Source organism: Triturus cristatus, chromosome 5_2 (assembly GCF_964204655.1).
Source record: "Triturus cristatus chromosome 5_2, aTriCri1.1, whole genome shotgun sequence".
Taxonomy (NCBI): Eukaryota; Metazoa; Chordata; class Amphibia; order Caudata; family Salamandridae; genus Triturus; species Triturus cristatus.
In genome coordinates, this window is record NC_140588.1 from 544,281,943 (window position 1) to 544,293,138 (window position 11,196).

Below are 11,196 nucleotides of genomic sequence, written 5' to 3' on the forward strand. Positions count from 1 at the left end.
GCGTGGGGACTCCTATTGACTTAGGTTGGATCCTCTTCCATGTGCTTTGGTGCTCCAGGGGCTGAGATATGCCCCAAGCAACAAAGCACTGAAAGTGAACTGAGCTGATCAGCTCATATCACTTTCACTTTCAATATGCGCTGATCGTCATTGTATTGAAAACAAAAAAAATGCCTTAGGCTGCTGAGGAAGCTTTTCCCCTAATACCGAGGCCAAAAAAAATGGAAAGCTTGGAGCCGTCCTTGGCACACAAGCACAGAGGCTGAGGATGCCTTCAAGCCATCCTCAGCATGGAACACGTTAAATGGGGTAAAGTGCATAGGGTTCTACAGCCAGCAAAACAGTCAAGGCATAAATCTAGAGCTATGCCACCCAAAACATGGTCATTTCCTAAAGAAGTCCTCCTGCAGTTAGAGCTTACATTTCACGTATGCCCCGTCTCTTGATCTTGGATTCTTCAGTGCCCTACTGATGCCTCCTGAAGTGTACATCCAGTCAGAGTGGGAGCATGAGAACAGATCAGGAGCAGCAGTATGAAATCTTTAGTGAAATGTGCAATTCTAATGCTGCTTCTCACAAGCACTGTTTACAAAAGGAGCACTGCTCCTAACAGAGGTCGCAGTTTTCTTAAGTGCTGTCTGCCTATCTTAGTTTCTCTTCTGCCCCGCCCCACAAATGCTTTTGGCACAAGCACAATATAAAAATGGCTCTCTGCTCAAATGAGAATTAACAAGCTTGGTTTCCTAATCTCCTCCTCCTTTTCTTAGTTTCTTCACTGCCACAGCAACGCTTACTGGGACAGTGGTGGCACACTTCCAGAAAGAGTGGGAGCAGGAGGAGAGGAAAATTGCAACAGTGAAAAGTGCAATTCAAAAGCTGCAATGACATAAGCATGAAATAAAAAGGAGTGCTACTCCCACCGGAGCTCACTGTTTTCATAAGCACCGCCTCCTAGTCTTGGTTTCTTCACTGCCCCATCAATGCCTCCTGGGATGGAGCAGAAGCAGGATCAGGATGAAAGGTAAAGTACGAGAGTCAAACATCTTAAGTGAAACGTGCAATGAGATCTGATTTACATAGTGAGATGTCTCTAGTGGAGCAAAAACCGATGTTCAAATTTATATACAAGTACCAATGGGTTTTAATTTGGATAGGGTGCATGAACTCACCATGTTTAGATTGCATTATATACCACACTGGCTGAATAATATATCCAAGAAGTGTAGCTACATTACGCCTAATTTGAAGGATTATTTGGTTTGGTTACTTATATTTTTTGGAATGTCGGCAACTGGAAAAACTTTGGATGTAGGTGCATGATCTTGTTTCCTTGATCTTGAAGGATAATAACAGTGGTGGCCAGCATGGGTCATGGATGGTGGGGCGCGTGAAGGTGCAAGCGTAGGGGAGGGTCGCATTAAATGGTAAGCAAATTTAAAAAAAAACACTTGACTTGCTGCGCCAGTCCCGCGTCTTTGCTCCTGCTCTCCGAGGAACAGGAAGAACAGAAAAGGCTATAGAAACCTATGGTTAGCACCCAGGCTCCCCTAACCAATCACAGTGTGGCAATGCAGAGTTGTGATTGGTTTTGAACGTCATGGTTCGATGCTCAAACAGGGAATGGGGGCATGGGCTTGTTCTCCACACAGGCTGTAATGCAGCCAGCATGGAGAACGGGGAAACTGCGCATGACTGGTTTGGGTGGCCGAGAGGGCCAACCAAACAGTCATTGCACCCTGAGGAGAGGGAAAACCACTTCTCCCCTGCCCTGCTCTGAGAGCAGAGCAGCCCGCCCATCCGCCTGCCTGCACAGCAACAGGAAAGACAAAATGATAATAACTTAAAGTTAATATCATTTTATCTTTCCTTTGCAGTGCACTGCTGAAAAGCAGTGGGGCGACGCTCCTCAGACATAGCAGAGGAGCCGTTCCTGGATAATACTTCTTGTCGCTGATGCACACCTCCTTTGTTTAATGAAACCAGTTTTTACTGACGTGAACAAGATACCAGGGCTGCAATTGTCAGTGAGAATTGCTTTACAGTGGCCTCCTTTACTACTCAACTAGTCTTTCTATGCAACCTGAACAACATTGCCACAGGACCTTTCTTTTTTACTTTAAATACTTTATTTTAGCCAGTTCTCTTTCTTTGAAGAGCATCTAATTGCTTTTTTTCCACAGAGCATTGAGATTGTTTTCTCTGTGTGAATTCAATGGAGGAACCTGATTACAGTAGGGAAACTTATTCTTACAACCACTAGTTTTCTCGCTTTTTTTGCACTATTTTGTACCGTGTATAGAAATGTTATTTATAATTATTTTTTATTTATTTTTTGCTAGGATATTCTTTTGCTGTTCTGCTATCCCTACCACATTACATACAAGGTAAGGACTACCTTTTCTTACAGGCCTATTCTAGTTAATCAATTTCATCAATAACTTCAAGTCCTGGTGAACTGTTGTTTTGCCTTTCCAAGATGCCACTTGTATATCTTGTCATGTCCTTTATGGTAGCCCTGTCATCTATACCTCTTTTTACATACATTGTCCCATCCACACGACAATAACGGTTCTGAAACAGGTGACCTTTGACCTAGTAGCTTGTTCCTGTCTCTTCGACACCAGCTCTTAGTATTCGATCCTAATCCCTGTACCTGACATTCATAAACATGCCCTCAGGCACTGCATATTTCTGAATACGGGTCACCACTTTTTTCATCCTCAGCTAACAGCCAGCTACGCATTATTGCATTTGTGATTTGCAATTATGATTGTTTTCAAAACAAATATGACTGTTTTCAAAACATATCAATTCTAGAAGAAACCCTGGAGTGAACACTCTAGTATATAAGACCCTTATTCATTAAAAAGATTAGAGGAGAATTCCTTCCACGCTTTCACGGGGTCCTAGAGGCTGAATCTTCAACATGCAGCGGTCTGACATTCCTTGCAGGGTGTTATCCTTTGGGCAGAGACGGGGTCCTTCATTCTCAACCATCAGGTGAGGGGATTGGTTCTTCCCTGGGGTATTCTTGGCTAGATACATACTTTTTTATCTACACACATATACATGCTACACCTAGATATCTAGGTTAGATACACTTAGGCTAATTACTTAGTAAATGCATATGCTACTGTTTTATCTGAACTGTATATGTTCATCTTTTTAGCAGTTGGGCAGAAATGTATATACTATTTACCATATTAGTACTTGGGATTTATTTTGTATGCTTACGTCTCCTGGTTGTTGCAGCAAATATATTTTACAGAAGACTGACAGTGGACCAATAAATACTTATTGAAAAAGTTCTGGTTGCCCTCTTGTGTACTTTCTGAGAATAAGTAGGCACGAATGCCTAAGTGAAAAGTACTGTACTGTTTTCCACTATCCCTGAGGAATCAGGGTTGTCGTGTTCAGTGGTTGCCAGAAACTACCTACACCACTGTAGGATACAGGGGGGGCTGTTAGTGGCACTGTAGAGCTTGCTAGTCTAATGGCTGCCATATCAAGTGGGGGTGTCTGGAAGTGGTTTGGACACCAAGCCCTCATGTTTAAGTTATTCAAAACGAGCAGGTCTTGGGGATTCATAGGAACTAGACGAAAATCTTATCAACCTTCCTCTCTTGATGAAGAGATCACTTAAGTTATAGGGTTTCAGGGGTCAAAATGACATCTTTTAAATTCTTAAAAGAACAAATTACTTTCTATAGCTTAGTCCTGGCCATATTTGATTAAATACTCTGTCAGCCAATAGTGCTTGTGTGTTTTTGTTGCTGTTTTTACACTTTGTCTAATATGAGCGATTCACCAAGAACTACACTGTCTCTTCACCTCTTCAGATTTTGAAGCACCCTATTCAAATTGATATCTAATTAAAACAACTTTTATTTGGTCTTGTTGTTCTGATGTTATTTCATTTATATATATATTTTTCAATTGTACTTCTGAATGTTATTACTTCCTGTGAGTCATTATGAAGTTAAGATTTCTTTTAATATTACTTATAACTATCCGAACTCCAGAAATGATGTTCGCCTTTGATACATTATGGTCACAGATTTGCCAAATATCTTTCTCTCACACACCTGAGCAAATAAATGTAGCCTTTTCATGTTTATTGATGGAGTTTCACAATTTGCTGTAGAGCAAGATCGCCTTCTTATTTAGGGATACAAAAGGCTTTTTAGATTTAGCTTAGCCAAACTGCCTTAAGATATAACAAATATTGAGCAGGCCCCTTTAATAAGTTACCTTAGTTTGTGAACTTGCATCATGTTTTCTAAATAGTTGTACACTGAGAAATGTAAATGTCTCCATGTATCATCCAAAACCGTGTCATTGTTTTAATATTCCCACGCTTGTACCTCTTTTCAAGGTGTGCATTATCTCCTTGTTTCTTAGGGTGTAAATGATAGGATTTAGTAGTGGAGTCACAATGGATGGGAAAATAGAAACAACTTTGTTGGTATCCAGAGAACCTCTCCCTGTTGGCTTGGCAAACATGAAAATTGTAGTCCCATAGAATATAGTTAATACAGCGAGGTGAGAGGCACATGTGGAAAAGGCCTTCTTCCGCCCACTGCTACTGGACATTCCTATGATTGCCAGCATGATGCATAAATAGGATACAATAACCACTAGCAAGCAGCCTACTAATACAAAAGTAACCATGATAAAGAAATAAAACTCGACAGTATAGATTTTTGAACAGGAGAGCGTCACCAATGGAGCAAAGTCACAATAGTAGTGGTTGATTTTGTTAGGACCACAGAAGTGTAGTCTGGAGATTTGAAAGAATGTTACTGAGAAAGGCAAGAAGCCACATACCCAGGAGCCCAGAGCAAGAAGAGTGCATCGTTTATGGTTCATGATGAGCACGTAACGCAGAGGATAGCAGATAGCCACATAGCGATCAAAGGCCATGGCTACTAGGAGAAAATTTTCTGTAGCCCCCAAAGAAAAATGAAAATAATATTGTGCAATGCATCCAGGCAAGGATATTGATTTGCTGCCTGTGACGAGGGTTGAAAGAAACTTGGGGACAGTGGCTGTAGGGTACCAGATTTCCAAGAAAGAAAAGGTTCCAATAAATAAATACATGGGTTTGTGCAGAGAGGTTGTACTCCAGATGATGGCAATGATTAGGATGTTAGTGAAGATTGTTATGACGTAGATGGTACATATGACCACAAAGAGAAATATTTGCAATTCTCTGCCTACAGCAAACCCAATGAGAATAAAGTGATCCACGCTTGTTGTATTTCCATTTCCCATGTCTTCCTGTTTCTTAGATTTCATACAAACTGAAAACAGAAACACAACGTGATCATTTAAAATCATGAATGTTTTTCTTCTTGCAATGTTTTCAAGAACATTTCAAATGGAAATAATGTAATATGATAATTGTACACACTTTCTGAATTGGGGAAGTGCATATCCCTCTACATGATATTTGAAGTGAAGGGAATGTTAGTTTTTCTAATCATTGAACGCAACAGAAAACGCACCCTTGACAATCTTTAAACAAACTCTTGGAAATGCTGGTAAATATTCCATTGACAGCCTCTGCACTACATCTTTCCGCAGCAACTTTTCATCATGCCAACATTAGGCCTGGGCCAAAATTCCATTCTGCTTGCGGAAATTGCGATAACTTGGCATTTTCGCGTTCCGCGGAAAGCGCGAAAATGTCAAATTTTCCGCAATCCGCATCTTACCGGTAATTTTTTTCTTGCTCGTGCTGTAAAAAAATACATTCTTGCGTGCGCGCGATCGCCTTACCTGAATCCCCGTGTTCGCCGACAAGTTGGCTTGTTGGTAGCCATTTTGCGCTGTCTCGCGACAGTTCGCGCCCGCATTAACGTCATTTGTCGCGCGATCACGTCATTTGTCGAGCGATCACGTCTTTCTTCTCACGATCATGCACCACGAGAATATGAGAAGATTGAGATCTCGAACACGTCATTCTCCACCGCGAGTGAGAGCGTGAGGACGCGGGCACATCTAATCGAACGCGAAAAGGAGAAAGAGACCCCGAACACGTCATATTCAACGCGACAGGGAGCGTGAAAACGCGATCAAGTCATTTTGGACACGCCATCGACATCCGGCGAAAGTAATGTGAAGCTCGAGAACTTGAACATGTAAAATTTTCAATTTGGAGAAGAATATCAGCTCTAGCAGCATGAAACCTTCTGCAAATGATGATTTTGGATGAAAACAACTCCTCAGATTGACATTTGGCTGTCCTTTTTTGTGCAAGGAGTCCTTTTTTAAAAAGGTGGGGAGAGGGAGGAAGTGCCACAGAATCTCCAACTTCCTGTTCCTGTCCAGCAGGCTCCTCCCAGTGCTTTGTCCATCTCCTGCTCATTCTGCCTCTGGATTTTGAGCTGGAAAGATCACTCTTTTTGTCTGCTGCATCATTGCAATTGGATTTGAGGATTTTTTAATTGGATATTTTACAACTAAGTGGTTGTTTTGTCTGTTTGATTGGGGGCATTGCAGTTGTTGTAACTACAATTTATTTTTGGTAACTATCATCATTCCTTTTTTTAAAAATGTTGTAAGTAGTAGTAGTCAGTAGTAGGCCCGAGCTAGGCTAGTCATGGCCTCATGGGTGTGTGCATGATGAAGCAACTGTTCCTTTGGTGTTTTTTGAATGTATTTCATTTTCAAGCATCATTTAGGGCCTGGATGGCATTGGAATTAGTTGGGAAATGTGTTTTTTTGGGGTGGGCTTTCTGATGTTGCTGGGCCTGGCCATGTGGCTGGTGGCCATTTGAATCCTAGGCCTGTAAGCTTGCCTGGCCTTGTCTGCCAACAGGCCTGCTTTCATCCAGTAGGATCAGAGCAGGTAGCCACAGCTTTATTAATCAAGTGTTTTCTGTGTGGTCTGTTGAATTTAGACATCATTTAGGGCATGGATGGCATTGGATTGAGTTGGGGAAGAGTGTTTTTTCGGGGTGGGCTTTCTGATGTTGTTGGGCCTGGCCATGTGGCTGGTGGCCATTTTGAAGCCTAGGCCTGCAAGCTTGCCTGGCCTTGTCTGCCAACAGGCCTGCTTTCATCCAGTAGGATCAGAGCAGGTAGCCACAGCTTTATTAATCAAGTGTTTTCTGTGTGGTCTGTTGAATTTAGACATCATTTAGGGCATGGCCGGCATTGGATTGAGTTGGGGAAGTGTGTTTTTTTGGGGTGGGCTTTCTGATGTTGGTTGTCTTAAAGACATGCTTTTGTTGTGTGTGTCTGGTGTGTGTTGGTGTGCAATGCATGCACCCTGCAGCAGACCTTTTTGGGGCCTGTGAATGTTCGTATTTGCATTTTGTTGCATTAAAAAGGCAGAGCAGTGTGCTTTAGCATGCATCCTTTACCTGGCTTTTATAGGCCTTTTGTCAGCTCCTGGTGTTTCCCAGGCCCCCTGCTTGTTTGTGATTTATGAGTGTCCATGTGGCTGGTGGCCTTTTTTGTGTTGGGATTTATTACTGTCCTGCATTTGCCATATAGGCCTGCATGGTTTTCCTATTGGGTTACTGCTTCCATCCATCCACCCCCTTTGCCAGCAGCAGCTCCATGGATGCTGAGATGCTCAAATAATTTAATGGCAAATAGGGTCCACCCCACTTCCATTACATTCTTATTTTGGTGGTTCTTATTAACTTTCCTATCCTTCCTGAGAGTGTAGTGTGTGACTGTACACAGTAGTATAACATAGCCCTTGTTGAAAAAAAGTCCTAAATGGCTAGACTATCTTTTGTCTGCACTAGTACAGTACTAAGTAACTGAACCACAACAACAAATGCAACATTTCACTGATGTTCTTCTCCTGGCTTTTTTGCTTTTAGGTGCACAAAAAGCCAGAGGTGGAGGTGTCATCAGCATCACCCGGCTACCCGTTGTACTGCCAGCCAGACAGAAGTCCTGCTGCGCATCACGTCCATGTGTGACCAGAACTTGTTGTGCATCTGCATCCTGCCTGACATCTGAAGAAGATGGCCCCAAAGAAAGGTACCAGGTCCAGTACCAAGAAATTTGCCGGTGAGAAGAAGGAACAGAAAAAGGAAGTGCCGGCCTATGTTTTTTTGGCACCAAAAAAGTTACGCCTGCAGCAGCGTTGTCCGGGAACCAAGCTGGGAGCAGCACCTCAGCACCAGCGGTCCAACCCCACCAACCTAGGCCCAAGGGCTTTAGTGTCGCAGAGGTAGCCAATCTACTAACAAGCAGCGATGTTGAAATGTCATTATGGCAAAGTAGTACACAATCAACGCTGACGCAAACTCAGCAGATAAGTGTGCAGCCGCAACAAGAACAGCAGCAGCCGCAACAAGAACACCAGCAGCCACAACAAGAACAGCAGCAGCCGCAACAAGAACAGCAGCAGCTGCAACAAGAACAGCAGCGGCCGCAACAAGAACAGCAGCAGCCTCAACAAGAACAGCAGCAGCCGCAACAAGAACAGCAGCAGCCGCAACATCCCACCATAGTAGTTGTTGCTCCTGACGTAGGGGCATTTCAGGAAATCGAGCTTCCGGCAGACAAAGTGGAGCAAAGTCAAACCACTGTTTCAGAAGATCTATTGTCTTCCAGACCACCAGCAAGGAAAAGGAGGCTTAGTCCATCATCTTCTTCTTCACGCCCCACTTCTGATGATTGTGATGACACTTGGCACCCACCAGCTGAGTCTGAGAGTGATATACGCCACAAGACAATGCTTCTGAAAAGGAAGGTCCCAGAAAAACTTAGAGTTATGGAGGTAGATGTAGAAGAGGGGGGTGATGTTGATGAAGACGAGCCATTCATCACGCACATAACTCCCGCCCCAAAGGGATTGGAGACCAACATTCTCACCCTATCCAGAAAGGCTGCTACTGAGCAGGATGTAGCACGGATATCACCAACACAGGTTACACCACCACTACCTCCAGCTGCCATATTTTCCAAGGCCCGGCAGGGACCTACATCCAGCTCAACCATCTCAGTAGGTAGTGGTAGTAAAAGTCACAGTGTAGCTGCACAAGGTCACATTCCAAGCACACCCGCCATTTCATCTGGTATTGAAAGTGGCACATCCAACAGTGCCAAAAAGTTCTCCTCCCCAGTTTGGGATTTCTTTTCTGTTAGCACCAAGGAGGAGAACGTTGCTATATGCTCAATTTGTCGATAAGGTTTTCGGCGGGGTAAGCTTGGTACAAACTATGGTACCAGAGGCCAAGCAAGTCATCTCAGAATACACCACACTATCGTGTGGGAGAATCACCTACTTCAGTTAAAAGAAAGTAGAAAAACTCAACCCATTGAAGTTCGTCAGGAAGAATCAGGGAGCGATATTATTGCGGTGGAAGGTGAAGAAGAGGGAGGCATTTCTAGCCCTGTCCCCAGTAGTGCAGTGGTACCGCCCACATCCTCCTCAGTAACATCTGAGTGGCACCGCAGTAAGAGCCATACTCAGAGTCAGGCTGAGACACCAAGGCGACCGAGTACCGCAATGAGACAAACTGTGTCATTGAGCCTAAGTGGGTTAATGAAAACAGCACCACAAAGGAAAGTAATCCAGCCTACCATTGAGAGCATGCTTAGGTTGGAGGGGCAGTTCCAACGCAACCACCCAATGGCACGGTTGTACAATGCAAAGCTGGCTAAAATGTTAGCGCTGGACCTTCTTCCTTTTTCATTTGTGGAAGGGGTGGGTTTCCTTGAATTTGTGTCAGCCATCTTCCCAAAATGGAAGGTTCCCAGCCAGTCCTATTTCGCAAGAATTGCTGTTCTGGCACTGCATAATGATGTGCTGGAATTGGTTGGACAAGCTTTGCAGCAGAGTGCTGTTCACAATATCCACCTGACAAGAGACATGTAGACCAGTTGCCAAGCCACAGATTAATTGTGCATCACTGCACACTCGGTCTCTTTTGTGGGGGTTAGAGATAAGCTATCTGCATGAGGTGCTGTTGACACAGCTGCGATTTTTAAAGGTACTCGGAAACATGCAACTGTAGCCATGTTCGCCATGGAGAAATCTCATACGGCTGTAAACATTTTGCAAGAGTTTTGCAGCAAGGTTTTTGAATGGCTGCGCCCAAGAGGGCTTAGTATTGGTTTTGTTGCCACAGACAATGGCAGTAATGTACTTAAGGCCATGAATCTTGGTTCCTATTTCAGGGTTCCGTGTTTGGCGCACTGCATAAACATTATAGTTCAAAACTTTCTGAAAAAAGAACCCATAGTCAGCAACTTACTGGCCATCTGCCGAAGAATATGCACTCATTTCAGCCATTCTTTTAAAGCTCGGAAGCAGCTGAGGATCATCCATCGTGAAAATAGGATGCCAGTCAAGGCACTCATCCAGGAGGTGGCAACACGTTGGAACTCAACGTATTACATGCTTGATCGTCTGTATGAGCAGTACAGGTCACTCCATGAATATGTCTGGAAAAGAGGGGATGCTACTGTCAAAGGCATGAACCTTGAGATGGAGCAATGGAGCCTAATTAAATGCCTGACTGAGATGCTTCGTCCTTTTGAGGTCTTCACACGTACAGTCAGCAATGAGGACTGTACAATGGGCCAAGCTATCTCATTATTGCAAACGCTAGAGCATCAGCTGAAGAAGGTTTCTGAATCATACAAAGGTGTAGAGGACAAAAGGGAAGCCTATGACTTCGTGGACAGCTTAGCCCGTCGCTTAGCTGAAAATACACGGATAGAAAATAAAATTTTGTCCCAAGAACATTACATTTGTGCCACGATTCTGGATCCACGTGCAAAATTTGGACTGAAGACATTCTTTGCTTTTTCAAAGATTGATGTTACCCGCTACAAAACTTGTATAGCTGAGGCAGCCAGTAAGTTGGAAAACGAACGGCTGCTAATTAAAACCCGCAAGATCAACCCATAAGAAGTACTGCAGCAGGGCATGCAGGATCAAGTACAACTTCGTCGGCGGAGGGCAGTGCGTTTGGATCACAACACTCAACATCACTATCAACAACAGCAACAATAACTGGATCATTAGGCCCAGTAGCATCGTTCGACGATTGGTATGTACAGTTAGGCATTAATAAGCACAGTGCTGATGCACAGAGAAAAGAGCCCGAAAGCTTACCAGCAGCACCCCTGAACATTGAGCGGATGGTCCAGGCCTATCTGGATGACCCAACAGAGGTGTACATTGATCAAAACCCATTGCAGTATTGGTATAGGAAA

The 11,196-nt window shown here is 43.7% G+C and overlaps 1 protein-coding gene across 1 annotated transcript; it reads right to left on the minus strand.

The window, feature by feature from the left end:
• Positions 1-4,335: 4,335 nt before the first annotated feature.
• On the minus strand, positions 4,336-5,274 carry LOC146823287 (olfactory receptor 6F1-like). Its single transcript, XM_085606405.1, has one exon. The coding sequence runs from the start codon at positions 5,272-5,274 to the stop codon at positions 4,336-4,338; it is 939 nt and encodes a 312-aa protein (XP_085462531.1).
• Between the last annotated feature and the right edge of the window lie 5,922 nt (positions 5,275-11,196).

Coding starts and splice junctions, on each gene's coding strand:
- LOC146823287 (XM_085606405.1), bottom strand. CDS start 5,274: ATGGGAAATGGAAATACAACAAGCGTGGATCACTTTATTCTCATTGGG.